This window comes from Streptopelia decaocto, assembly GCF_964273445.1.
Source record: "Streptopelia decaocto genome assembly, chromosome: 2".
NCBI classification, from domain to species: Eukaryota; Metazoa; Chordata; class Aves; order Columbiformes; family Columbidae; genus Streptopelia; species Streptopelia decaocto.
The window spans coordinates 9386363-9413645 of NC_138655.1; the positions used below are offsets into that span (position 1 = coordinate 9386363).

Genomic DNA, 27283 nt, shown 5'->3' on the forward strand with positions numbered 1-27283 from the left:
CCGCAGCCCGCGGCGAGGATGACCTGACGGGGATGTAACAGCCTCCCCCTACCCTACCTTTTTTTTTTACCCCCCTCCCGCCATATATATATATATATGTGTATATATATATGAACATATAAAGAAATAATTTTTGGGGGGAGGGGCGGGGAGCTCGGATCATGGCCTTGGGGCTCCCGGGGCTGCCGCCGCCGATCTGCAGCTCGCCTCCGGGGCCCGGCGGCGACCATGGGGCTGAAGGCGCGGCGCGGCGCGGCGGGCGGTAGCGCGGCCGGCGGGGCGGCGGCGGCGGCAGCGGGGCGGCGGGGGACGGCGAGCGGCGTTGGCGACCCCGAGCAGGGCTCGCTGGCCCTGGGCACCGGCGCCGACCGCGACGGGACGCTGCTGCTGGAGGGCGGCGGAAAGGAGGAGGGCGGCAAGCGGAGCCCGCCGGGGCTGGGGCTGCTGGCGAAGACCCCCCTGAGCCGGCCGGTGAAGCGGAACCACGCCAAGTACCGCCGCATCCAAACTTTGATCTACGACGCCCTGGAACGACCCCGCGGCTGGGCGCTGCTCTATCACGCCTTCGTGTGAGTACGCGGGCGCGCTGTCCCCCGCGGAGCGGGAGCGCGGAGCGGGGCTCCCCCGGGGGCGCGTCCCAGAGCGGCGGGATCTGCCCCGTAGGTTGCCCCGGGCAGACGCGCCCGGGGCCGCCGTTTTGCTTTATCATTCTCGCCGTAATGCGCTCCGGGGGGCTTGCTCCAGCAGCGGTGGGGATGGCAAGGATCTTGTTATGGTTTGATGCTGAGTGGTTTTATCTTTTTTTTTTTTTTTTTTTTTTTTTTTGCGAACTGAGCAGCGTCTTTTGAGTCTGTATCTCTCTCTTGTATGTACGCCCGCGTTGCCTTGGAGCGGCGTGCCCGAGTCTGTGTGTCTTAGACCTGGAGACCAGGAAGACCAGGCTCTGAACAGTTTTAAGGCTCGAAGTGCTTAAGGGGACACTGCCGGCTTCAGTTCAGCCTAGAGCGTTCGTGTGCGGTTCAATTAGCTGCTGTAAACCCCGAGTGTGCGCTGTCTCTTTCAACAGCTGAAAGTGTCAAATGAAAACCATCGGGTTTGGGTCCAGCAAGCGTCACCCTGCAGTGTGTGAAACCCGAGCATTGCAGCACTGCTAACCAGAAAGTTAAACTGGCCACAAGCGAACTGAGACAAAACAAACTCGCTCTGTGGCCCAAAGGCTTTTCACATTCCTAAAATATTCTGTTCCTTTAAGTTTTAGTAAATAAAATAAAAAAATAAATCTGGTTAGCACATATAGCGAAGTTGGCAGAGTCCTATCAAAATAAATGTGGTCTTCAGTGTTGTGAGTGTGTTCGAAAAGCCAAGGGATTATTACTGATCATGATGTTACTGTTTTCCTTTAATGCTACAACATGTACAGAGTTCTATGTGACAGAGGATTTAAGCAGTGATTTCTGAAATTGGTTTATTTGCCAAAGACAAACAAAGTGCTCCAGGCTGCATGGGCTGTGAGCCTGGAGCTGGATCTTGGGCAGTCCTGATCATTGGTTTAGCCTTTGCACTCGCAAATAAACACCTTGAGTGTATGTAGGGCTGTGATTTTACCTTCAGGCAAATTTCTCGTCGATGTTTGCAGGGATTTAGCCGTGGGCGAGGAGTAAAAGGCAGCATTCACTACTGAAGTGCTGCTGTATACCACTCACTCCTTGCTGCTCCCCGCTTTTCAGTGGTTTCATTAAGTGTGTCTTGGGACACAAGTTCCTGCTTTCCAGCATCATTCTTGTGAAAATGTGGACATTGGATGCTGTGACACTTTTTCCACTCTTTCACCCTTTCGCCATAGGAAAACTTACGCTAGGCAGCAGGGAGCGACAGCATTTGGGTGTGTTATGCTGGGAAGACTCTTGGGTCTGAAGCTTGCTGTTCAGCCATGCTCAGTATTACATAATGCTGCTTTTTGTTGGGGAGAGCCATGTCTGGATGGAGGGGCACCCCATTCATCTTTCTATGGTCGGCTCACACACACTGCACAAGTGAGGCTCTGGCACATATCAGAGCGTTCTGAGCACTTGGCATCTCTCTGTTTGGGGACAGCTGTGGCAGCTGGGCCAAGTCCACGACTGGGCTCGTGTCTAGATATAAGCAATAGGACAGCGGATGAGTCTAGAGAGGCTCAGGTGAGCCGAGAGATTCACATTTATTTACAATGGTATAAGAATGTCCAAGCTACAACATTCATTTTAGATTGCTCTCTAGATATGTGGTTAACCTTAAGATCCTTATGCGATATGGATCATAGAATGAGAAAAAAAATCAATATATTTGTAAGGTTGGATCCTTCTTAGCAGTGGATCTGATGCTTTATGTGGACAACTTGTCTTTGGTGCAAAACACTCTCAGGAATCCTTATCTTTAAGGGAAGTAAAATCCACAAGTCTGGTCTGCAAGCCCAGCAGAGACACCCTGTCCCAGGACACGCAGGGGGCTCAGCAGTCCAAGGCTTCTGTTTGCCACACTGTGTTTCTGTTAAGTCTCGGCTCCTTCTGAAGTCAGTAGAAGTTGTGGGCTCTTACCTCGCTGAGGGATCGAATCTGACAAAATAAATCTGCTGAAAGTGATGGAAGAGCATGCTGAGTTCTTGCTGACAGGCTTCAGAGCTTGTTCCTGCGACTGGAGAATGAAGACCTGCTCAAGAGCAGAAGTGCAGTGGGGAAAAAGCACCTAAGCTGTTATCCAGAGTCTTTGTTCTTGCTTTCAAATGAATTGTCTTTTAACCTTTTTCCATCTGAAAAAGAGTCTTTGCAGGTGCTACTGTGACACTACATAGTGCCATCCCAGTGGTCCCCCGGTGCTTCTTTTCACACTAGAATGGTTTCTTTCCTTTCCTTTCCTTTCCTTTCCTTTCCTTTCCTTTCCTTTCCTTTCCTTTCCTTTCCTTTCCTTTCCTTTCCTTTCCTTTCCTTTCCTTTCCTTTCCTTTCCTTTCCTTTCCTTTCCTTTCCTTTCCTTTCCTTTCCTTTCCTTTCCTTTCCTTTCCTTTCCTTTCCTTTCCTTTCCTTTCCTTTCCTTTCCTTTCCTTTCCTTTCCTTTCTTTCCTCTCCTCTCCTCTCCTCTCCTCTCCTCTCCTCTCCTCTCCTCTCCTCTCCTCTCCTCTCCTCTCCTCTCCTCTCCTCTCCTCTCCTCTCCTCTCCTCTCCTCTCCTCTCCTCTCCTCTCCTCTCCTCTCCTCTCCTTGGTGAGAGATTGCCAGCCTTCCCATAAAATCTACAAATTTGATGATGTTTTCATTCTGAAGAAAAGTCTTATTTATCCTAATGACAACTCACACTGTCTGGGTCTTCTGAGTAACTTTGCAATAAATACTATGCAAACAAATTAAGAGTAACAAGGCTGCTCTGATATACAAAAATAACCCCAGAGAATAAACAGCTGAGGGTCGAAATGAATTGCAGCAGATCCAAGCATTCAGAAGTGTTTAGGGAAGAACTGATGCAAAGGACTCTGGTATGTCTGGATTTAGGAGGTGGGAAGCTGGTGATGGAAGAGGGTTGGCAACTTTCAGGACACACTGAGGGTGTTGTGTGGAGGCAGAAAGGGGCTTTGTAAAGGTCTTTGCAGGAGCTTTGGATGCCAGGACTTTTAAAAGGGTGGTACAGATGGGATCTCATTAAAACATACAGTGATGCCCATATGGCTGCAGAGGGGTCATGATGCTTTGGTATCTCACTCTTATAATGTGCACATAGATAAGGTTTGATGCAGTCCCTGTTGTAAACACTGACTTTGGCCTAGGTGGGGTTAGATCTACTGAAATGATTCAATCTACTGAAATACTTCAATGGAAATGCAAAGACATGACCAGGCCCCACCAAGCCCTAGGGACAAAGATCCAGGGGAGAAAGGGAGAAATTCCCGATCCTAATTTTAGTGTTCAGCTTTCACTGGCAGTGATTTACAGCAAGTGACATGAGGTATTTTTCTTGTGAATCTTCCTCCTTCCTTGTTCTGCACAATTGAGCTTATCCAAGCCCATCCTTATAGCAAAGAGGAAGGTGATTCTGTCCTAAAGAAGCTGACTCTGTTTCCTTCACCATCTGAAAACATTTATTCTCTGGCAGCTCTACCAGACAGATTTACATAACACCCGTGAAATTCCCCTCTGCTAGAACACCAGGGTTCACAGACTTCTTGGCAATATGGCAATAACTTAATGATATAATTGGTAAGAGGAAATTGATTTTTCCGTGAAAAATTTCACCTCTGTAAAGCTAAACTCCTGCCGAACGTTTTCATTTAAAAATAATAATAATTTAAAATAATGGTTTAAGCTTTGAAGTTTTTATTAGGAAATTTCTCTTGGGGGTTGCAGGTGAGGCTAAAATCTATCCCTGCTTTTTCTGAGCTGGTCTCCCTGTAGGTGTAACCGCTGTTCCTGTGATGTGCTGTATTTTCCTTTGTGTTGAGCAGTGCAATATATTGCAGGAAACCCAGCAGTTGTGCCTCGTGGGATGTGTACTTTGGCCAGGAAGACTGACTTGAGACCTGTTCATCTCCACGAGCCAATCAAACACTTCATTTATGCACATAACTGAATTAAAAATTGAAAACAAGTAAGATTTTGTTTTTACAGTTTGTTTTTGATTGTAAGCACAAAATATTTGGTGGCTAATGGATAGAGTCCAGAAGAGTAACAAAATACAGATCAACTTTGCAATTGCAATTTGTGGAAAATTTTCAACCTGACTTGAAGAGAGACTGAAGGAGAGGTAGCTAGGAGATATTCTTATTTTCATATTATCCTCAGAAAAAAGCAAAACAAAACAAAGCAGCACAGCCTTTACTTTCATGGAAAAATAAGACTAGGAAACACTTAGGATTAGATTTTCTTTTTTGGAAGAGTGCGCAATATCGACTGCATGGTGGAGAACACCATGGTGTACCTGCTGATGAGGGAGGGAAACCATGGGGAACACTTGAAACCCCTTCCTTATTTGCCATACAATCTTATTTCAATATCAATTAATACCTGGAAGAGAAAAAGGAGGCAGAGCCATATCATCCATCAAATCATTGGTATTTCTGGGAAGCACTGGCGAGCTCCTCTGTCATGGCTGAATGTGAGTGGGTTGTTTGCAGGAAAGATTGTCAAGAGACTAGGGAAACAGGTTGGAGGTCTGGGGACTTTATTTTCCTCTTTACCCTTTGGGATGTGCTGTGTAAGATGTGCTGATCCACCAGCCTGTGTCAGCCATCTGGGGTGAGATGGGAACAGGCCCAGGGTGAAAAGAAAAACAATATGAATCCTTCCTTGGCCTGTTTGGCATGGACTTGTCTCTAAGTGAGTCCCCGGAGCAGCAGAGCAAGCCTGGTCCATTAGCAAGTCTCCTTTGCTTATGTGTTCGCCAATACGAGTTCTGTTTTAATTATTTATGTTAATTCATTGTAATGCATGGATAAATATTCTGCAGTATACTTTGTAAAAAATAATGAAGTCTTAGTCATTGGAGACCTCACTACACACTTCTGCTATTGCATCTCCGTTCAGGCTTGCAGAGTCCGCCCTGGGTTTGTGTGCAGTTTAGCGAGACGTGACTGTAATCTCAGCTGCCGGGATCAGCCAACGTTGCAGGCTGTGGTCAGCGGCTGCCAAAAGCTGGGGTTTGCTGGCAGGGATGAGAAACGGCAGCAGAGCCTGGGGAGTCATCGAATGTCCTGAGTTGGAAGGGACCCACAAGGATCATTGCGTCCAAATCATGTCCCTGCATATGACAACCCCACAGTTCACACCATGTGTCTGAGGCTGTTGTCCAGTCTCTTCTTGAACACTGTCAGGCTTGGGGCCGTGACACCTCCCTGGGGAGCCTGTTCCAGTGTCCAGCACCCTCTGGGTGAAGAACCTTTTCCTAATGTCCAACCTACACCTTCCCTGACACATCTTCCTTCCTGAATAATGTGAGTGGCTTGCAAGTGCCAATTGTAGCTTCAGAGCCTCTTCAGCAGCTTGCAGGTGCTTAGCGCTTGTTTAAGCACCTGAACTATGTCTGAAATCATAGACCTGGCACTTTGGTGGGAATAGGTATCTTTTCACCTCCTGCCTCATAACTCCTTGCTAGGGTATTGGTGCTGACAGTGAGATGCACTCCTGGAGTGCTTATTCATGGGTTGGGTTATTTGAGGCCATGTGCTCAGTGTTGCCGTGGCTATACTGCTAACTTGCTGAGTTTTGGTGCTGCTTACACCTGCTTGATGGGCTCACCTGTGCTTCAGTGTCCCCAGAAATCCTGGAGACCCAGGTTCCTGAGTGCCCTTCTGTGAGTGCAAACCCTTGCTCACACCGCATGAAGCAGTGATGGCAGCCTCGTCTGGGTAAGTGGCAAGATCGTAGAATCCATAGAATCATGAAATCATTTAGGTTGGAGAAGATCTTTAAGATCATTGAGTCTAACTTTAAACCTAACACTGCCAAGTTCGCCAGTAAACCATGTCCCTAAGTGCCACATTTACACAGATTCACCACAGCCAGGGACACACGAGGATAGAAGCATTGGTGGGAAGCATCAGTGCCACCAGTGACAGCAAACACATGGCGGCCAGTCTATTAGTGCCATCTGCTGAGCCCAGGAGTAAGCCCCTCTGAAAAAATTCAGAACCCCTGATATAATTTCCATAAAAACAAACAGTCCCAAATTTAATCATTTTGAACAGAGATGATATACCAAAGCCCCTCCAGCAGCCAGAAAATCATGTTTTTCTTCTCTTTTGAGAAACTTGGTATGAAGATTAGCACCTTGTCTGTGCTGACCTTGCAGTCCTGAAGGCACCATTGGCAGTAAAACCCAGGATTAGGTTTTTTGCAACATCTCCAGCACAACAGTGGAGAGTCTAGTTGGTGGTATCCGTTCATAAAAACCATCTCAGTTTCTTCTTGTGCTTCTCTTTGCTCCTTGCAGCAAACTCGAGATCCTCATGGAACTCAGCAGGGTCTGTGCACCTCCAGATCAGCTGCCTGGCTGAGAGGCCATGTAGGTTTTACTTCTTGATTTAGTCTGAGATGGAGATTAGGGAGACATTTAAAAATTATCAGGGAGAGACTTTTCACCCCCATTTTTCTGGTTTTGGTGCACAATGTAGAAACATTCAAAATAAACCTAAAGGAAAAAATAGTAAATAAAGACTACCCGTGTTAACAGCTGGATTAAAAAGTAGTCACATACATATAATGCCAGTTATATACCACTGTGTGCTTGAATGTGTACAAGTGAACATGAAGGTGCCCCAGCAATTCCTACATCTCTCAAACATTACCCCATAGGCTACTCACGCAACATCTTTCTGTTCTTTCTTTGAGGCTTCTCATCTTCAAATATGACTTGATTTAAACCACTTTATTTACAGGTTATCCAATGTACACACTTGTGTGTGTATGTAGAGCACATTTTTGTGTCTCTTGAACAGCAGAAAGTCCTTTCCAGCATTGAGATGTATGTGCAGGCTCAGGTGATAGCACGTGTATTCAAGGACAAGGTCTGAACTTCAGTAATTTAGATCTAATTTAATATCTGTTAGAAACTTTCCAGTAAAAATCAGTCAAGTGAGTGTTAAGATCGGTGACCTTTGCTACAGCCAGGCAGCTGAATGGCTGGGTACTACCACGACCAACCTTGCATGGTATAAATAAATGATAATGTTGACTCTTGTATTTAGCAATGCTATGTTCCCTTCTTGAGTGTGGAACTTTGCAGAAGGAATGGAGCCACAGAGACATTGCATTTGCTATTGCTTCTGGCAAATACTCTATTAAATGGGATAACTAAAATATTTATAGCTTTACAAGGAATATGGTCCACAAAAGCTGTTTAGTATATGCAGCCTTCTGTTTTAGGATGATAGTTGGGAAACTTAGCATTTTCTGTGGAAAGAGGGACATGCCCAGGGATATTTAGGTTCATCATAACCTACTTTAGAAAAAGGCACTCTGGGAGAACTTTCAGGCTGTAAATCCCTAAATTGCCTTCCCCAGCTTTAAGTGAGCAAATGACTTAAAATCATGTTTGACTTGGAGAAAGGTCTCATTGATGTCAGCAGGAACATATTCAAGGTGACAATGAGGTCATCCAAAGTAGAAGAGTGTGACTGAGATTTGGTAGAAAGTGGCACTAGATATCACCATCTTCCTCTGTACAACCCACTTGCTGCTCTACTTTGGCTGTGAGAGATGCTCCTGAACTACAATTCTCCACAGGACCTGTCACAGACCTTCATCCCTTCCGTGTCTTAATAGTCACCTCTGGTTATAGTCACCGGGATAAAACCTTGTCCTCCTTATAGATACTGCCTTTTGCTCATTTGCATGGGTTTTAAAAACCATGCTGAAGTGGAGTAGCACATCTCCAACACTTCTAAATCTCAGTTTAATGAGATGCTGAGACCCTGACATGAGAAACATCCAGTGTTTCTTGAGGTGCATGTGCTCTCACTCCCTTCTCCTCCATGCATTAATCTTGAGAAAGTCTTTCCTACTTTACTTTTTCTAGGTTGCTGGTACATGATGCTGGAGCATTACAGGTCCGTTGTATGGCAGCATCAGCAGAGGAATCCTAATCCCATCTAGGTCAGCTGTTAGCTTTTGCTTCCTTTGACTTTACAGACTTTATTTCATATTATGGGTACTTGCATCTTGCTTGTCCTCCCTGTTTTCAGAGTTGTTGCTGAGAGCTGTATGGCTGTGTTTTGTGTTCCTTTGTCAACCTGTATTAGCTTGTGATTGTTGTGTTGACTTTCCAGCGGTGTTGTTCCAATATCAGACGCTTTTCTTATTTATTATTTTCTGTCCTCACTGGTGTTTTACTCACCTTCCAGATTAGAACCTCATAATTTTATTAACATTAAATGTAATTCTATTTATAGATCATTAAGGAAGCACTTAATAAGACCAGAACTAAGAAAATCCATTCAGTATTTCACTAAATAACAGCTTCCCTGCTTCCTGGTTAATATGATATCATTTGTTATGGCTTTATTTATAGCTCTGAAGCCAGTTTTTAATTCATATAGTTTCTCCCAGTCATCTAAATTAATGCTAGAACTAAGATTTTACGAGACACTGCGCCTATGTCAAAACAGCAAGTATTTCCCCATTTCTTTTTGTTCAAATCTGATTGTCGGACTAGTTTTTTTAATTTATTCCAATGATACATCTTTAATTGTTATCTTCCCACCTCAGATTTTTCATGCTTTTGGCATGACAAACGTGTATCTTATATAAAAAAATAATTGAGTGTTCCTAGCACTGTCCACCATTAGAGCAGAGCTAAAGCAATGCTGAAAGCTTAAATGCCACTATCTATCCAAGCCCTAGTTCTTATATATTTTATAGGAGCCATTAGATTGGGCTTATACTTAAGTTCAGGTGAAGGATAGAAATGTCCATCCTAAACCAGAAGACTGTTCACAGGGTACTCTCTACTGACTGTAAAGAAAGAGTTTCAAATCTTCTGTTTTGAAGGGGGATGGAAGAGGAGCAAGTACAGCTGTTGAGGGACTGATAGTGAAATCCCCAAAGCACACGGTGGGGAGCTGCCCACCAGGCTCTCGGCAGTGCAGCATCAGCTCTGCTTATCTTTGTTCCCCTCATGCCTCTCCATGCACTGCTCAGAGTGCTTATGAGGGGGGATTACACCCTGAGGATGGAATGTCAAGAGCCGCTGATTGAAATTGCAGGGGAATTAATTTAGGAAGGTAATTACACGAACTGGAATTTGCTCTTCTACCTTTGCTAACACTGCTGTTCTTGCGAGATGTGCTGGAGGAATTCGAATGCACACAACTGGCTGAAGCTCCTTGATCAGACCTCAGACACCATCTGCGCAGTGGCTCTAGATGGGTAGGGCCACAGCTCAGGACCATCTTTGCACTGCAGCTATGGCAGCAGCTTTTCTTGTGTCTAGACTAGTCATTAACTATGCCTAGACTAATTGACAAGGTTGTGTGCAGGGGATGTTTCCAGGCAGTGATGCACACCGGCCAATAACACAACATCGCTGGATGATCCATGCCATGGTATTAGTCTGAGACAACCAAATGACTGGGCTCAGATCAGCGTTGCTGAAAACCTGGGACCATTCCCAGTAACATTTTGCATGTGGTTGCCACTTTGGAGGCAACTGAGGCCAGTGGTAGGGACACCGGTCATGCCAGCTGGCCTCATGGACAGAGAGGAGGACTGGGCATCTTTGGGTTACTAGAACAGACATAATTGTTATATGTGAAGTCTTACCACTTTGAGGATATATCCTCCTAGGTCTATGTAAAAGCCACTTTGCTTTGGCATAAGAGCTTTCACTTAGATAAAGACCCAAGAAATCCTGCCCCATTGAAATAATATAAATTGCACTCTGTGTCTCAGATCACACATTTCATTTTCTTTATCCCTGCTTTTTCCTGTTCATGGGGCTTTTTTGAGGGTTTTGCCTCTTCTTTTTCAACACTCCTTGTGCTGATCAAACTCCCATGGAGGTTCAAACACTTCATCCCCACATCTTGGCATATTAACAAAAGAATAATTTGTGGTACTAATACAGGAGGAAGACCTTACTGATAATTCATTACCGAACTTTTCATGATTTGTGTAAAACACAGAAGAAGATATTGCTAGTTGCATTGTTGCTGATATTTGGACATTTCTCCTGATTTTGTGTCCCTCTTTATTGTAGATGTCACTCCGTTACCTTGTCAGGTCCTGGGTGCAATGATACTGCACAGACGTGGGACCTGACAGATGTATGTTCATGGCAGATTCTGCTCTCAGAATATGGCATTATCACATAGTATAATACATTCTCAAATACACTTCTCTCTTCAGTGCTAAATTAAAACAACAGTATATCCCTGCTTTTCCTCAGAGCTCAAAATTCACAATGGGATCCATCCATCTAGTGTCTTGACTGAGGTAGGTGTCTGGTCTCTTTTCAGAGCTGCGGAAGAAAAACAGGAGATAGGAATTTATGGAGTGCAATTAATCTCATCCTAAAGATGATTCTTAAATAGGTGAGATTAATCACCTCTTGCAACATCTGAAATTTTCACTGACTACAAAGGAGACCTTGAGTGACTAACTTGAATTTAGGTATCTACAGTGAAAACATCTGAGGGATGGTAATCTCTTTGCCTGACCTGTAAGGCAGGACTTAAAGCCTCATTAAGATAACTAAATTTAGATATGTTCATGTACAGTTCTGTATGTGCAATAAGTATTTAAGTTCTCTTTATAGTCAGTGGAGATCTAGTCAATACAGTCAATAGATTTTATGGTGCAGTTCATCCAACCAGACGTAGAGGTCTGCATTACACGGAGATAAATCACAGCTTCTGCTCCATTGAGCAACACTCCATTATCAATAGCAGGAGCTGAGGTGACTTGATCTCTGGTAAATGTTTGCAGTACAAACCACTTGCAGACAGACAAGTCCCACTTTGAAATGTAAGAAGAATATGACTCTTATTACATAGGTTTTTATTAGTATTAGTTTCAACATAACATTCTAATTCCCTTTCCTCAAGAGCTGTACATATGTGACAGGCCTACAGTCATCCCTGACATTATCCCAAAGAAGAATATGATCGCATAGTTGATGTCTTCATTTTCATTGTCCTACTTATGCTGCTGATTTCAGTAGCTTTAAGATTTTTCCCTAGTCCATAGAATCATAGAATCACAGAATAGTTTGGGTTGGAAGGGACCTTTGAAGGTCACCTAGTCCAAACCCCTTGCAATGAGCAGGAGTCTTGAGTTTACCTTTCCACCTTCCCTCTGTTCTCTGGTTTGCTATGGGGTCTATCTCCTTGAGCCCTCCCTTAAATTTGCTCTCGATTTATAATCATAGCTGCAGTTGATCTTGTGGTCATACTCAAACCCAAACTTAACTACATCTTGGGCCAAGCTTCAAATCCAAGGGCTGTGACTGAAACTGTTTTCCCTTTATTTTTTTGTGTCCATTTGGGATTTCCCTGGGCACAGGAGTTGCTGTGGTGGGAGTTTGCCAGGAGAAGTCCTGCTGCTTCTTATTCTTGAATTTCTGTCCATTTGCTTTACTCCTCTTGTCTCTACCACTCAAAATTAGCTCCCTAAATCAATGAACAGACAACACTGCTTTCTCAAAAGTGTCTTTTAGGGACCAGGAAACACTTTGCGAGTGGTTTGGACATTGTCTGTAACAAATATTGAAGGTCAATTTGAATGGCCTGAGATGAATGGGGGCAATTGTGAGGGTCATTCATAAGTTTTGAGTGTTTTATATGTGCTATGGTTTCCTTTGCAAAACTGGAGACTTTATAGATATGTAAGCACCATTTAGTATTTTAGAGTGCATACTCACTTCCACACACCAGCTGAATCAGTAAACTGGCATAATTGAACATAATACTGAAATCATCAGAAAACTGTACAAAATTTGAAAGCATGAAAATGCCCTGACAGAAGGAAGCATTTTTGGGTTGTGGTGTATTCCTGTAACAGCTGCTCGTTTGTGTTTTCCTTGTTTTTACAGAAATACTGAGCCAGCAACCTCTTTTAGTCATGTCAGTACAAATGTAGAGTAAATCTATTAAAGTTAAAAGAACAAATGGATTTGGCTGCTGTACCGTGAGCTTGTTCTGGACCCACTACAAAATCTTTTCATTTTTTACTGATATTCTGCTAGCGCCAGAGGCCAAAGTCAAGGTCCTGCACCTCTGGTGAGGTATTTCCCTGCCAAAGCAAACTTGCTCTCCAAGTAAGGTAAGACAGCTTGAGGAATGGGGGAAATAGGAGAGATGGAGATCCCCTGGCAAGATAAAAAGTGAGCACCAACCTGTCCCAGAGGTGACAGTACTCACACCATGGTGTTAATGTCTTGTTTCCTTTGCTTCTGGAGCTGGATCATACAGGCATGGGTTTTTTTCCTTAAGAGGGGATTTTTTTCCTCCTCATAAATCACAGAAACATAGAACAGTTTGGGTTTAAAAGGACCATTAAAGATCATATAGTTTCAACTCTCTGTCATGGGCAGGAACCTTCCACTAGACCAGGACACCCAAAGCTCATCCATCCTGGCCTTGAACACTTCCAGGGATGGGGGCATCCACAGCTTCTCTGGGCAGCCTGTTCCAGGGCCACGCTACCCTCACAGTGAATAATTTGTTCTTTATATCTAATCTGTATGTACCCACTTCTGGTCTAAATACAGTTATTGAGTTAACAAATACAGTGCAGATAAGCTGGAGAAGTTGTGCAAGCAAAGCACTGTCTTTATACCCATTTCTTGTTGTAGGTCATGTCTGATGCTGGGGCTGTAGGAAGGAGTTGACATTCACAACCTTAAACCTGTTTGGTTTGGAAGGATTTAGAGGTCTCCAGTGCAATCTGCAGAGCAGGGCTAACTTCAAAGTAAAATCAGGTTGCTTGGTCTGTTTCTAGTTAGGTCTTGTGCATCTCCAAGATTCAAACTACTTCATATTGCAAGCAATGATAGATTTGTTTGCACTTCACAAAATATGTTATTCTATGCATTTCTCATAATGGGCAGACTTCTAGGCCCAGAGTGATGGAAACTCTCCTCTTCTCACTCCAATCCTGAATTGCATGGACAGAAGTGAGATGTAACATCTGGACAGAGACGGTGGGCAGGCCAGCTTGCAGGAAAGCTGCTTGCTGCTGGGCTAACTAGCACCAGTGTTGTTTGTGTTTGGATTCCTGACACTGGAAAATGCTGGCAATAATCTTTAGTGTAATCAGTAGAGTTCATTGAAAATAAGAAATATTTCCCAATGACTTCTCAATTTTTTTACTGACGTTGCTGCAATAGGGTATTTCAACCTTTTTTTTTTTTCTTTTTATCATTTAGACGAATCATTCAATCTTCAGTAATTTACCCCTACTCTATGACTCCTCCTGACTTTCCCATCTCTTTTTCTGTGTCCCTTCCTCAGTCCCATCTTCTCTCCTTCCTCTGGTGGCACTCGTCACCTCACTACTGAAGGCACCAATCAATGGATCATCCAGCTGTGCTTTCTGTGTGACCCATCATCCTTTCATACTTTATGTCACACGACAGTAGAGTGCAGTCTGACTTAAATTCAGTTGACCTAAGCGCTGATAGCAGGTTGATGGAGCTGACATGACAATTTGTCTCTTACCCAGACATACTTGTATCTACTTTTTGGTATTTTTTATACTTTTTGTAACTTACTGGACTTTGACATTGAGTTAATCTATTTTAACATTAAGATTGTGCCTCTAATTCCCTCAGAGCAGGGACTCAGAAGGAATTACTTTGTCTGCATGGTGCAAGGTATTACTTTGTCTACATGGTGCAGGAATTATTTCTGAATCTCCTCGAGTTTCATCATCGTTAGTGTTTTTTTTTTTTTTGTTAGAGGTTTTTTTTTGGTTGCACAGTGCACCAAATTTGAATTTGGCACCTGGTGATAAGGTACTTCTGCAGGACCAGTCTATGACTTTGGGCATCCCCGAAGTTAGAATCCCTATGCAAACAGTATCACTGTAGGAGCAGCTCTTAGAGTTGTTGTGATTCAGACCCACACAATTCTGAGTCACTGCTCCTGATCGCTCTTTGCTCTGGGGGTGATGGTGGTGTTAGGGAAAGAGTGATTTATTGATGACCTGTGCAGGTAACATTTCTTGTGGTGACTCAGCTGTTCTCTTCAGAAAGGTGCGCTATGAAGTGGAGGTGGAGATCCATCTCTCTTACCAGAAAGAGTACAAACTGAGCTAATACGTGTCCCTTGAGTTTTTCCACATTCCTGGTCTCAGTAGCAGGAGGAAGGACTTTAGGAGCACCACTTACAGGCTAATCCAAGATCTGCATCCTACTTCACACACAGCCTGAACCACAACTGCAGCCATTGCTCCCAGAGTTGGGATGATAATACAAGGTCCTGCTCTGCAGGTCTATTTGTTACCAGTGTTGATAACCAAGAAAAATAAAGGATGGGATCTCCTGATGTAACAACAAACAGACAGCAACTTTCTCTAGCAAGTGAGCATACAGACAGGACTGAATACCGTGTCTTACTGCCTGAATCATCACATTCCCCAGTAAATGGTAAGAGAACACAACATTATTCCCAGAGCAGGACATAATCACCTCCAAAGCAACATAGATCTGGAGACCACAGAGAAGTTCTTCTGTTATAATGCTTATAGTTTTCTGGAAAGAGTAATTCTAAAGAAACCATTATTACAGTGAGTGAAGAAAAGACACTTTGGGTGGATGGAAACGTGTCAATGCGTCTCTTCATTGGTGGTGCTTGTTTTCACTTATTCTATCATGAGTTGAATTCCAAGCAACTTAAAGTACATAATGTGTTTATAAGCATTAATCTGAGTGCTCTATCGGTGTTTGTTCCAGGTTATGAAGACCGGGAGTTTCTTTTACACTAGAGGGCTTTTTAATTGCATAAATTATGATATAGCAATGGTTGGGAGATGATGCAAGATAAATTCAGGCTATAGATAAGATCTAATGGGGAGCAGAGATCTGCTGGAAGAATTTTCACAAGAAATTTTCAATTTTCCACTTGTCATTTTTAAACCCAACTTGGAGAATTTTCCGAAAGACAACTGTAGGTTGCAGCTTAGCTGCAAAATATGGGTTTAAATCGATAATTCTACATATTCTTTAGTGGTGATTAAGCAGGACTTTGAGTTATGATTAGGAACAGATTTTGGCTTTGTTTTGTTTTAATTTAGCAACACATAAGGAAACAAGTGATGAATTAACTCAGGAAAAAAGAGATTCACTTGTTTCTTAACTAGGTTGTTAACTTCATAATGTAACATAGCATAAGTAGTATTAACAGCAGTAATAGTTATTGGGCTGGGATTCTCAGGACTAAATGTAGAAGTATTCCTTGCAAGTGTATAAACATAGCCAAGTCATTTCAATCGCTTCAGTTGCCAGTATAGACCACTGCTATAGGAGTATTGGTGAATATTCAACTCATCCTGAAGTAAATGATGACACTGATAAATCACACCTGATTACTAGAGATGATACCAAATAAATAGATAGCCCTTGGTTATAACAGAAGCTTCAATATGTGGCTTAGATGTAGTCATGTAACTTATAAACGCTATCTTTAAGTGAGATGAATTTCATTCTAATCACATTGTTAAAGGCCTTGCGGGGATAATAATCTTACAAAGTGCTCTGGACAGGAGGCTAAAACAGAGACATCCTTTTTCGCCTTAAGATGACTGTCCCAAACGTTAAAATCTCATACAGTCTCGAACACCTTTCTCCAAGCAGGTAAATAAATGAATGAAGACCACACAATTTCTGCAGCATTGGAATCCGAATCAGTTTTGTACATAAACATTGTTATTGTGACTCTTGGATTCACCTCGTGTTCCTATGGGATTCTGCTGATATTCCCCAGGTTCCACATGCATGCACAAACCAAAGCTTGAGCAGCATGGCTTTGCAGGACTTGGGGCAGAAATTGTTACTGGTTCCACTGGGCAATGCAGTCCCTACACTGATATCTAAATAATAATTGACAAAATGGGGGGATTGTTTTTTTGTCTGGAAAGGGCCCCAAGTCAATGTTATCCTCTCCAGAGCACAAATATCTAGCTCTATGTCTTAGTTATTTTAAAAAGTAATTACAATATGGTAATTCCTTCAGAGCTGTCAGCTCTGTTGAAGAGTGGGATGTAATTTTTGGGTGTCCATGTAGTCTTTTTGCCACTGATCCTGCAAGGAGAACAGATGGACCTGTCTGGATTCTGCTTCTGCCTTGTCCAGAGGGAATAAAAAAATGGTCTTCAGCCTACTTGGTTTAAAAAAAATGTAATGCACAGGGGGCAAAATAAGCAATGAAACTAAATTTGTTTTAGAGTGAGGTAAGAGCAGCAAGGGTGTGGGGAAGAAGCCAGCAGCTGTGAACGCAGTTTCAGTGATGATGACAAAACAGCAGCCGAGCTGGAGAAGGAGGCAAGGGAGATGTTGGAAATAAAGCTGTAAAAGGAAGGAAGAGGAGTAACTGTGTAACTGTAACGAGAGGTAAAACAGAAGGAGGAAGGGAATTAAAGTGACATCATCATGCAGATGAACCTTTGGAGCTACTTAATGAAGGTGCTGCTTTGTAGAGAGGAAACAACCTAATTGCCCTCCTGGTGCTTTGGTGCGTGTTTCAGACAAGTTGCCTATTTTCCTCTAATTGCAAAGTGTCTTCAGTGTAAAACCTGTTGCTGCTGTTGACCTACAGAGGAGACTCTGTGTGCTCTGGATGGCCTGAGAACAAGCCCAAAACCTGGCCAGCAGCGAGGTGTCTTGGCCAGGTAGTGGTGGAAAATATTAATAGCTGTTTATTTCTTGAGCTACTGCTGCTCTGTGGGCAGCCAGGGGACCATGATTTCTGAGGTGTATCCATCTTCATACATGTCACGGTTGTCATCTTCACTTGGCAGCACAGAGCTATGAGTTACACGCTGGCACCTGAACAGCAGGAGAAGAGATTTAAGAATCATTTGTTATTTTAGTGCAGAGCACAGCCCTCAGAGCTGAAATCCAAGGACAGGGTTCTTTGTGGCAATTTGGGACTGATCCTGGGGAAGTGAATGTCCCTAAATACTCATGGTTTAACTTAAAATCCTGAAGAGGGTCTAAAGAATAAAGCGGGAGACTAAAGGAACAAGATATTTAAGGCATGTTAAATGTAACTTCATAGAGAAAAAAGAGGAATAGGTTCGTCTACTCTTGAGCTATAAAAAGGGATGCCAATAAGACAAAAGACAGGTTGCATTCCTGCTTAAACACTCTCAGGAGCAACCTCGCTGTTACCTCAAATAACAACTATGCAGGAATATCTACAAAAAGAAAGCAAGCTTAGAGCTTCTACCCTTTGATCCAGAAGTATTTAGTAGTGTAGCCCTGGAGAGAGAGTATCTGCCATTGATCCTGCACGGAAAAGCAGTGTCATGTCATGTCTTCATGTCAAACCAGGCCCAAGACCATGCCTAGTTTAGACATTGCTGATTGAAATGCCTACCTCTGAGAGGTTTTTACTTTCCAATTAGATTGTGGGTCTTCAGGCTGGTACCACATTGTCAGATATTCCAGATTTTCTTTGTAACAATGAAGCAAAAAGTTTTACTTGTCTCTGTCTCTTTTTTCATATATATATATATATATACATACATATATGTATTTAATGGAAGCTGCCCCTGCCATGACATATCTTAGCTCCATAAGCTGGGAATAAAGAGAAACAACAATAAAAACAATAAACCTCAGAATTTGCAGCACTGTGAAAGGCATGCAAGTGAGGTTATAATTTTAGCCATTTGGTCTGTTCTCATGGCCTGACAGCGCCTCTCCAATACGTTGCTTTACTCCTGTGACTCATGTGATGCCTTATCCTGCAACACGGTATCAAGGTGCAAGACCTTTTCTAATTCTCTCCTTCTGGTTTTATACCATCTGTAGGCTGCTCCTTCCGTTTGGTAGTTTATTGTTTATTTGGTTTTTCTTTTTTTAAGGTTAGGCAGAGGAATGTCACTGGCCTCATTCTGAGTCAGCAAATCTAACGTAAGAAAAGGCTTTTAGTTGGAGATTAATGTTCATGCCATGGTGTCACGGTCCATTCGGCGATGGACTCGTGAAGGTTCTTTTACCTTGATCTCAAAGCGCAAAATTAAGGCAACCAAAATGCCAAGGGGTTATAATTCAATCAAACAGTGTTAGTTTATTATTTTGCCTGTAAAGCAGCATGTGATAGCGAGAGAAAGAAAAAGGAAAAGGGAAAAGAAACAGGGAAAGAAAAAGAAAAGTGGGAATGAGGATTGGTTTACCACCAGGCGAGTTCCAGAGGCGTCCCTCTGGTCTCCGGTCCCGTAGAGTCCTGCCAGTCCTCTGTCATGGTTCGGGATCCTCTGGTGGGGAGATCTCAATGATGTCCAATCAGGAACCATCTTTTATGCTTCTTCGCCCTCACTCGCTCCCATTGTTTGAGGCCAGACTCCGTCTTGGTTTCGCAACCCAGGCTTAAACTGCCCAGGCTCAAAAAGTCTTCGTCACTCTTGCCAGTGCTTGTCTGCGTTTGTGTGGCCTGCATTCAGGGGTCTCTCTCTGGTCCATTGGGTGACCTCAGGACCCTTGGCGAGCTTCTGGGCATGCTCTTTTCCATTGGCCTTTGTTTGAGGGAGGAAGTGGGGGACAAGGTGTGAGTGAGGCTGCAGGTGAGAATCCATCTTCTGGACAGCAGCTACTGTCTCTGGGTCAGAGAGACCCATATAACAATCCCTTTTAGGAGTCTGGGGCTGGCTTGGCTGAAGCAGCAGGCAAAGTCCATACAGCAGCCATTGTTAGCAGTAGCCCTCCGGGTCAGAGAGACCTGTGGAACACAATGCTTCTCCTCAGGCTTCTCTCCAAGTCATTGTCCATCTGTTCTTGATGGCAATGTTCAGGCAGATACTGTTCTTTGGACCGACTCTTACACATGGCATTCTTTTTAAGTTCCTGAAGAATTTTTAGTGGAGATATGGAAAATATTAGCAAACCCTGTTTTCAGCCACGTCTCGCTCAGATTCTTATACAAGCTCCACGTAGATTAGGCAGATTTGTTCCATTTGCTTACCTGAACTCTGCTGTTCTCTTGTCTTTCCCTGAGCTGACTGACACTGGGAGACTGAAGAACTTAGGAAACACAGCTCATATGCATCTTGTGCCCCCACCTGTGATCTGTCACTTCTCTGCCCTTCCTGGATTGCAGTGGCCCATCACTGATGGAAATGCAGAGGATTTAGGGAAATGATTAAGAAGGGATAATTGTATAACACTGAGATTTTCTTCCATTTCTGGGCTGCGGTGAGCTGGTGAGCAATATTATTTCATGGCAGCTGCTGCTGCATTTTGGGAGACGTATGGGCTAAATCCTATGCACAAATCTTGAAGTGGGCTGTGATCCTTCTGATGGGAAGTGCTCAGCTCATGTATGTTGTTTATGTTGTTGATTTATGCAGATGGGCTGTTGCTGGCTCTGTTTCTGGCAACTCCAGAAAGCAAAACCTGATTTTTGTGTGTCTGGATCCAATATGTGCTGCTGCTCTATGCAGAAGTGTGGTCAGAATTTAGACAAGTGCTAGATTCCACCTGCCTGTCTAGTTCTTGCAGGCAGCAATTGGAATCTTCTCAACAAGGAGGTCTTGTTGAGAGGTGTCTGTTTTAACTAGGGAGGAAAGCTACAGTGAGATGGATCAGAAGGGATGGGAAGGGAAGGCAGTGGATTGATTTTGTAATTTCAATGGCCAAAACAGTGGGATGATGCTGATAATTGGGATATGGAGGGTTAATGGCTGAATTTTGCTAACTTTTCAGTAATTAGGGGAGGAGGAGCAAGAAAGGAAAATAGAAGACCAGTTCATCAAAAGTAGGACTTCAATTAAAATGTTGGTGTTGCAGCAGCGACAAGAACCTAGTCATGGTCTGTGATCTCATTGGGCTAAAATCTGTTCAGACTCAGACTAACAACCTGGTCTTTGCCCCAAAGACCTTACCATTTCAGTGTAATAGAGGAATCAACAGGTGGATCCAGAGAAAGAGTGGTGAAACCAGAATCGCTGGCAGTACTCCCAGTGTGCCCACAGTATGAACTGTTAATAATACTGTATATGGCACAGGAACTGGTAATTTGAAGAAAAGCTGTTAGATAAGTAAGTAGCTTCATGGATTTTCGCATCTTCCAGCTTATGTGAGTGCAACTAATGCGTTTGGGGTATGTGTAACAAAGAACTGACACGTGATCGATGAGACCTGGCACAGATCTGGGAGAAATTGCTGTTCCCAGCAAGAGGCAAGAGAAAGCACGGGGGATCATGACTCAGAGGCACGTTTATCAGTCAAAATGGTCTCCTAGATCTTGAGCTCCCGCATCAGCGCTGAAGCTCAGCCCTTAATGGTGAAGCTTTCCTAAGGACAGCGTGCTGAGCTTTGCAAACATAGTAGAGTGCTGCTAGTGGGGCACTTCTGCTCCTCAGTCTTAGCTGTGAGATACAGGGAGGTTCTGGGGATGAACCTCGCAGGGCTCCAAAGAGCTCCCTTCAGTAATGTACAGATTAGCACTTTCTTCTCTAAGAGGCTTGTTGTGTCTCAGGAAAACAAACAAACAAACAAACAAACAATGAGCCCCAGTACCTCTTGATTCAGCTGCAGATGGTTTTTCCAGAAAGATACTTGTCTAGTCTGTTAATGCCTTAGAGGTTATCACTGACAACATAAATGAAAGGAAAACAAGTCAGCAGCTCTGAATAGCATGTTGAAGGGCTCTCAGAAGAAATGGTGGCATTTCCATGTATCATAAGCTGATATGGAAGTTGACTGGATCTTCTGGTGAAGATGAAGTGAACTAAGGAATAAACTTGCTGCAGAGAGGTCTGTAGTGCATAAATGCCCTAAACATGTTTCTGGTAAAGCCGTAAGACATTCTGTGTCTCAGCATCTTTTGGTGTTGTGTCCTTTGGGTTTGTGGTCTGACTGCCACAGGGAGGAGCAGGGGTTGGAAATCAGAATTATCAGTGTGCAACTAATTTTAGCAATGCTGATACGGCACACCGCTGCTCACTAGTTTATTTAAAGCTCTGGCGAGAAAATTGCTGGTTGTGGGGGAATGAATAAAGAGAACTTATTCTGGCGACAACAGTTGAAAAAATATTAAGTATTAACTGGATAAAATGTCTTTTGGATTTCCACAATTTCTTGTAGCATTCAGCTTAAAAAAGACCACAGACAACTCCCTCCAAAAAACCCCAAATACTTTCAAGATACCGAAAGCTTTTATGCCACAATTCTGACTTGGCAAGCTAAAAAAGTACCAGGAGAACCTGCTCAGTTTATCTACATATGGCTTTAACTTGGAAGTGTAACTGTTTTAATGTCGCCATTGATTTACAGATGACTCTATTGGTGTTGAACAATGTAGCTGGATAACACATATTATAAACAAGAAAAATCTGATTTCTTTTTTTTCTCCATTTTGGCATGTTAAGACAATGCCATTAAAACAGCTATTATCCTCCATTGCTAAACATGATATCAGTAAAAGTTTCCAGGATGATAATACAATGCTAATATCTCACCATGGATAGTAACTATCTAACTTATTTCCTGGTATATAATGTACCTGTACAGGCATTGTCACTTATGAGGACATACTTGCAAGCTCACAGCCCTGCAAGGCAGAGACTCAGCCCTTCATGTCTCAGAAGGGAGACGTTTCCAAGTTGTCGTCTCTCTTTATGCACTTCTTTTAATTATCTTTAGCCACCTATATGACTATTACAGTTATCTCTTGGGCCCCTTTCTGGCTGGGGGGGGTGCAAGAGAGATGATCACAGAATGGTTGGGGTTGGAAGGGACCTCTGGAGATCACCTAGTCTAATCCACCTGCTAAAGCAGGTTCACCAGAGCAGATCACACAGTAATGTGTCCAGGTGGGTTTGAATGCCTCAGAAGAGACTCCACAACCTCTCTGGGCAGCCTGTTCCAGGCTTTGGTACCTTCAGAGTAAAGCAGCTTTTCTACATTTTCAGATGGAACCTCCTGTGCTTCAGTCTGTGCCTGTTGCCTCTCACCCTGTCATTGGGCACCACTGAAAGGAGCCTGGTCTCATCTTCTTGACACCCACCCTTGAAATATTTATAATCATTTATAAGATTCCCTCTCATCCTTCTGTCCTCCAGGCTGAACAGACCCAGCTTTCTTAGACTTTCCTCATAAGAAAGATGCTCCAGACCCCTCATCATCTTCATATCCCACTGCTGGACTCCCTCCAGTAATTCCTTGTCTTATTTAAACTGGGGAGCCCGGAACTGGACACAGGGCTCCAGATGCAGACTCACCAGGGCAGAGCAGAGGGGGAGGAACAGCCTCCCTTGACCTGCTGGTCAGACTTTTCCAAATGTCCCCCAGGTACCATGGCTGATCCGTAGCAGGGACACGGTCCCTCTGAGTGGTGTCACCTTGTTGTGGCTCCTGTGCCTGCAACCCCACCGGCCCTCCACAGGCCTCTGGTGCAACCCGGGCAGTGCTTCCTTATAAGCTTCTTCTGTTTGACAGGATACTTAATTTAATGAGATTGTTGCCAAGGCATGAAGAGCTGAATGGGTGGTTATGTGAATGGTGAGCATTTGCTGTTTTGACCACAGGTGATATAAACCTCCAAGGCAAAGAATATTTTACCCAGAATTTTTATTTTCTGCTTAAAGCTGTCATTGCTTTTTCAAACATAATGTTTTCTATACATTGATTTTTTCTAGATACAACATTTTGTTGGGCATGAGGTGTTTTGTTTAGAGGGGGATTTTTCCTTGTTCTTTAGACAGCGCAAATGCTTTGATATATGAGCACTTAAATTCAATGTAAGGCAGAATGTTTTTAACAAAAGAGGTTGATAATCCAAATTTGCTAGACCACCTGGGGAACAGTGGTGGGTAAAAAATGTGGTTACCAGAGCTAGAGGAGAGCATGTAATGGAGCACATATCTTTTGCTATTGCGAATTGAGTGATTACTAGGCAGGTAGAGGCTGGAAACAATTGGCTATAATGGGTCTGTTGGGATTTTAATAAAACCTTTAAAGCAATTAGAATGCTTTTATTGAAAACAGATTTGGGCATCTTTTCTAAGGAGGTCTTAACTGTAACTGCTGTTTGAAATGTTAATTATGGTTTTGTGAAACGTCTCTTTGCAGCAAGTGATATCAGTGTAGTGAGTTCTGCAGTCAGGACTGGATCCCACAGCAGAGAGGAGATCTGGTATCATCAGCCCGTGCCTGTGAGATCCCTGGGCACAGGGCTCCTCTCTGCTTTCTTCTTGTCCATGGCCATGCATGTTCTCCTTGAAATCCAGACAGCTCAGGAACTATTTGTAAACTCCTCCTGCAGAGTCCCTGGGGTATCTACAGCATATAGAGATGCAAGAGACCTGTGGGTATAGTCTGTCATGTGAGGGACTATTTATAGCCAGGAAAGCTGCAAATGCAGGTATTGAGAATAAGCAGTTCATTTAAAGATCAGTCAAATATTCCAGTTTTCCTCTAGGTTATAAAGCAGCCTTTGTTAAAGCAGAAAAGCAGAGTCTTTAACATATATCTCTATCTTACTGGCATTGTCTGTATTTTAGTGTTTGCAGAAAACACAGGGATATTTCTACAAAAGTTGGTTTCATAGCTATTTTTGCTAGCAGATATTTAATAGTTAAAAGTTGCAAAGCGATTTCCAAACAAATCTTTCTTTTGTGTGTGTTCCTAATTAGAAAAAAAAAAAATCCCTTTAGACCTATAATGACTCTATTTTATCGCTATTAGGCAATCACACTTTAAAAGGAATTTCAGCTCATTTGTTTATTGAATTTTGAATTACAGATGACTTGGCTATCTTTTAATAAATGTCTCTTAGTGATGCTGATTCTCAGTTGCAGTACAGATTGCAAGACACTCGCAGTGTTTCTTCCAGTCCTAATCACAAGAGCCCTTTTGCGATAATTATAGCAGCTTTTTACATATATGCTAATCTTTATTCTTTTTGCCTTTGGAAAGTTTAAGTTTCCAAGCAGTCACAGAGATGTATGTATAAGCCTTTCAAGATACACAAATGAGAAATGAATACTTTTTTAAAAAACTTTGATAAAAAAGAAATCATAATCCTCTTTTCTCCCAGAGAATCAGTTCTGATTTTGCCTGGGAAGTGTTGCTGCTGTCGTATCTTTCCAGAAGAGCAAAAAAGCAGAAGTTTTTTGAAACCTAACAGGTTCAGAGTCTAAAAAAAAATATGGTGTGGGTGAGATTACGAGTGCAGAAGGAGAAATAGCTGATGTGGTTAAGTGGAAAAAGCGACAAGTCTGTTCAGTACATATTGTGTGAGACAATATCCCATTTACTTGTGTGATATTATAGGAGCGCCTGGAAAGGGTCCTGGTGAATTAGGATGACATGGGGCTGCTTGTTCTACAGCCACAGGGTAAAACTGGATCCTTCCCTGGTGTGCTCTGCCTTCATTTGGACATCAGGGGAGACTTTATAGCCCTCAGACTCCCTTGGCAAGCTAACAACTGAAATATTGGGATGAAGGAGATTTTAATTTGTTTCTCTGAAAAGAGGCAGCCAGCAATATAAGAATCCAGGACAGAAAGAAAATCTTTGCAGGGTCTGAGTTCTGTCCTCTTCTATCTGAGGCAAGCACATAATGTGATCTTTTCCTTAAACGAATAAAGTCTTTGTGAAAGCTAATTAGAGGCTGTCCGTACCAGACTCTGAACAGGACTGCAGTGCAGAACTGGACTGGCACTAGTTTTGAATGATGAGCTCAGGTATTAGAAGCAGCGGAGAATGGAGCTCTACAGGAGCCTTGAAGGAGACTGAGAAGGAACCAAAAAGGCTGAAATACTCAGCAAATTAACCCGAACTGAGGTCCATGCTTCTGTAGCCAGGCAGTTCCCAAGAGCGAGCAGTGTACAGAGAGCCTGGGCACATCTGCACATCACGGCCGGGTATGTGGATCCAGCTGGTTTGCTCCCACGGCTGCTATTTGAAGACTGTTCAAGGCTTTTGCTATTTTAGTGGCGCAAAACCTTTCAATTCCATATCTATATTTATGCACAGCCCTGTGTATATTCATTTCTGTCTTTTGCCAATGCTGGTTTTCAGTTCAAACAGCTCTTCTGCTTCCCCCAGTCCTCACTTTCCCAGCATAATTAAATGGAGCAGTCATCTTCTATCTTAACAGCTTACTGAAGAGATAACTTTTCTGATTCTAAGAGGAAAAGGCACTAAAAACAACCTTGTGACTTTTTTTGGGCCTTTTCACAATTTTTGCCACCTTGTTCAATACTATATGAACCGAAGTTAACCCAGCCAGACTCTTACTGTCTTGTGATTTATTGACATCTCGGTTTTTAAGTCCTCGATCAAGACTAGACTTATGATTTCTTAGGCAGAACATAAGTACACAGTGCAAAGACTCCTTCTTCTTGCCCAGTTTATGAATATAACAAATAAGAGAGACAGCAGAAATATTGGGCATAAGAGACACTGTTAATGGATGTACTTGTTTCTCTTCAAGGTTTTTTGAGAATAGTTAGTTAAATTTAAACTTAGGTTCTTTTTGTTCCCTTATGATTTATTGTAGGAGAAGTAATATAGCCAGGAGGAGTGCCTAAAAATATACATATTGCTTTTGTTCTTACTTTATACCTTAGAATATTGGAAATGTCAAAGCTAATCTTTGCTCCTCTGGTGGAGGCTCTGGCATGTGTTGGGGCCCAACTGCTGGAAACTCCTGAGATCTCCACCTAATTCTGTTATTTGAGTTCTGGGAACCAGAGCCAGTGGCACTGAGGAGTCCATTGGTGGCCAGTGTCTCCCTGAGACCCCACCTGTGTCTGCAGGAAAGCCTGCAGGTCTTGGTTCACTTGCTTTACAAAAGCAGGTTACAACATCCATTACCTACCAGTCCATTGAGCTGGTGCCAGTGAGAGTGGCTATCTGATTGTCAGTTCCCTGTGAACTTCATATGAATTCTCATAATCTTCTCTATGAATTCCCATGATTTCCCTCATTAACTCCTCCAAACTGTTTGAAGATGTTCCAGGTATAATTCTGGTGATACTTTGCTCTTTGCTTGATCAATTTCTTTAACATCTTCTCTTTAGATACTTCTATGCTTGATTTCCACTTTTCCATATTACTTAAAACAGATCAGTATTTCCTCTCAGTGATAACCTTAATGAGACAAATTCACTTTTTGTTTTACTTTAACTTCACACTGAAGGATACAATACATGGGGTTGTTCAGTGAAGATAAGCCCCAGTTTTAAGAAAGGATCAGTTAAACAGATTATCTTTGTACAGACATCAGATTTATAGTCTTCCTTTACCATAAACTGCAGAATTAATCCCAGACATGGGCTAAGGTGTGACTGAGATTCACTGATGATTCATGTCCGGAACAATCCGTGTTTGTAGCTGTCAGTAGAGACAAAGTTGCTCTATGTTTGTGGCAAGGCTGGGCACTGATTTTACCGCATTAATTTCAGACGGTGGAAATGCACTAATTACAGCCTCCTCCTTGATTTCTTCTTGTTCTTGTCACAAGGTAGTTGCAGAGGTGGGGAAAATACATAAATTATTTTGCAGGAGCGCTGAAGACTCCCGTTAAAATTTAACAAGAGAAGTGCGACAGGTGATGAGAGCAATGCACAAAGGGGAAGCATCTGATGCTGCCACGTACAGC

General features: G+C 43.0%; 1 protein-coding gene across 2 annotated transcripts in view; it reads left to right on the forward strand.

Annotated features, from left to right (window-relative positions):
- Positions 1-228: 228 nt before the first annotated feature.
- The window catches only part of KCNQ3 (potassium voltage-gated channel subfamily Q member 3), a gene marked incomplete at both ends in the record, with an annotated part of 207575 nt that continues 180520 nt past the window's right edge, over positions 229-27283 (forward strand). For both annotated transcript variants that reach the window (XM_082045481.1, XM_082045482.1), the window contains one exon: positions 229-569. In XM_082045481.1, the coding sequence (XP_081901607.1) occupies positions 229-569 (341 nt within the window). The remainder of the gene's footprint in view (positions 570-27283) is intronic.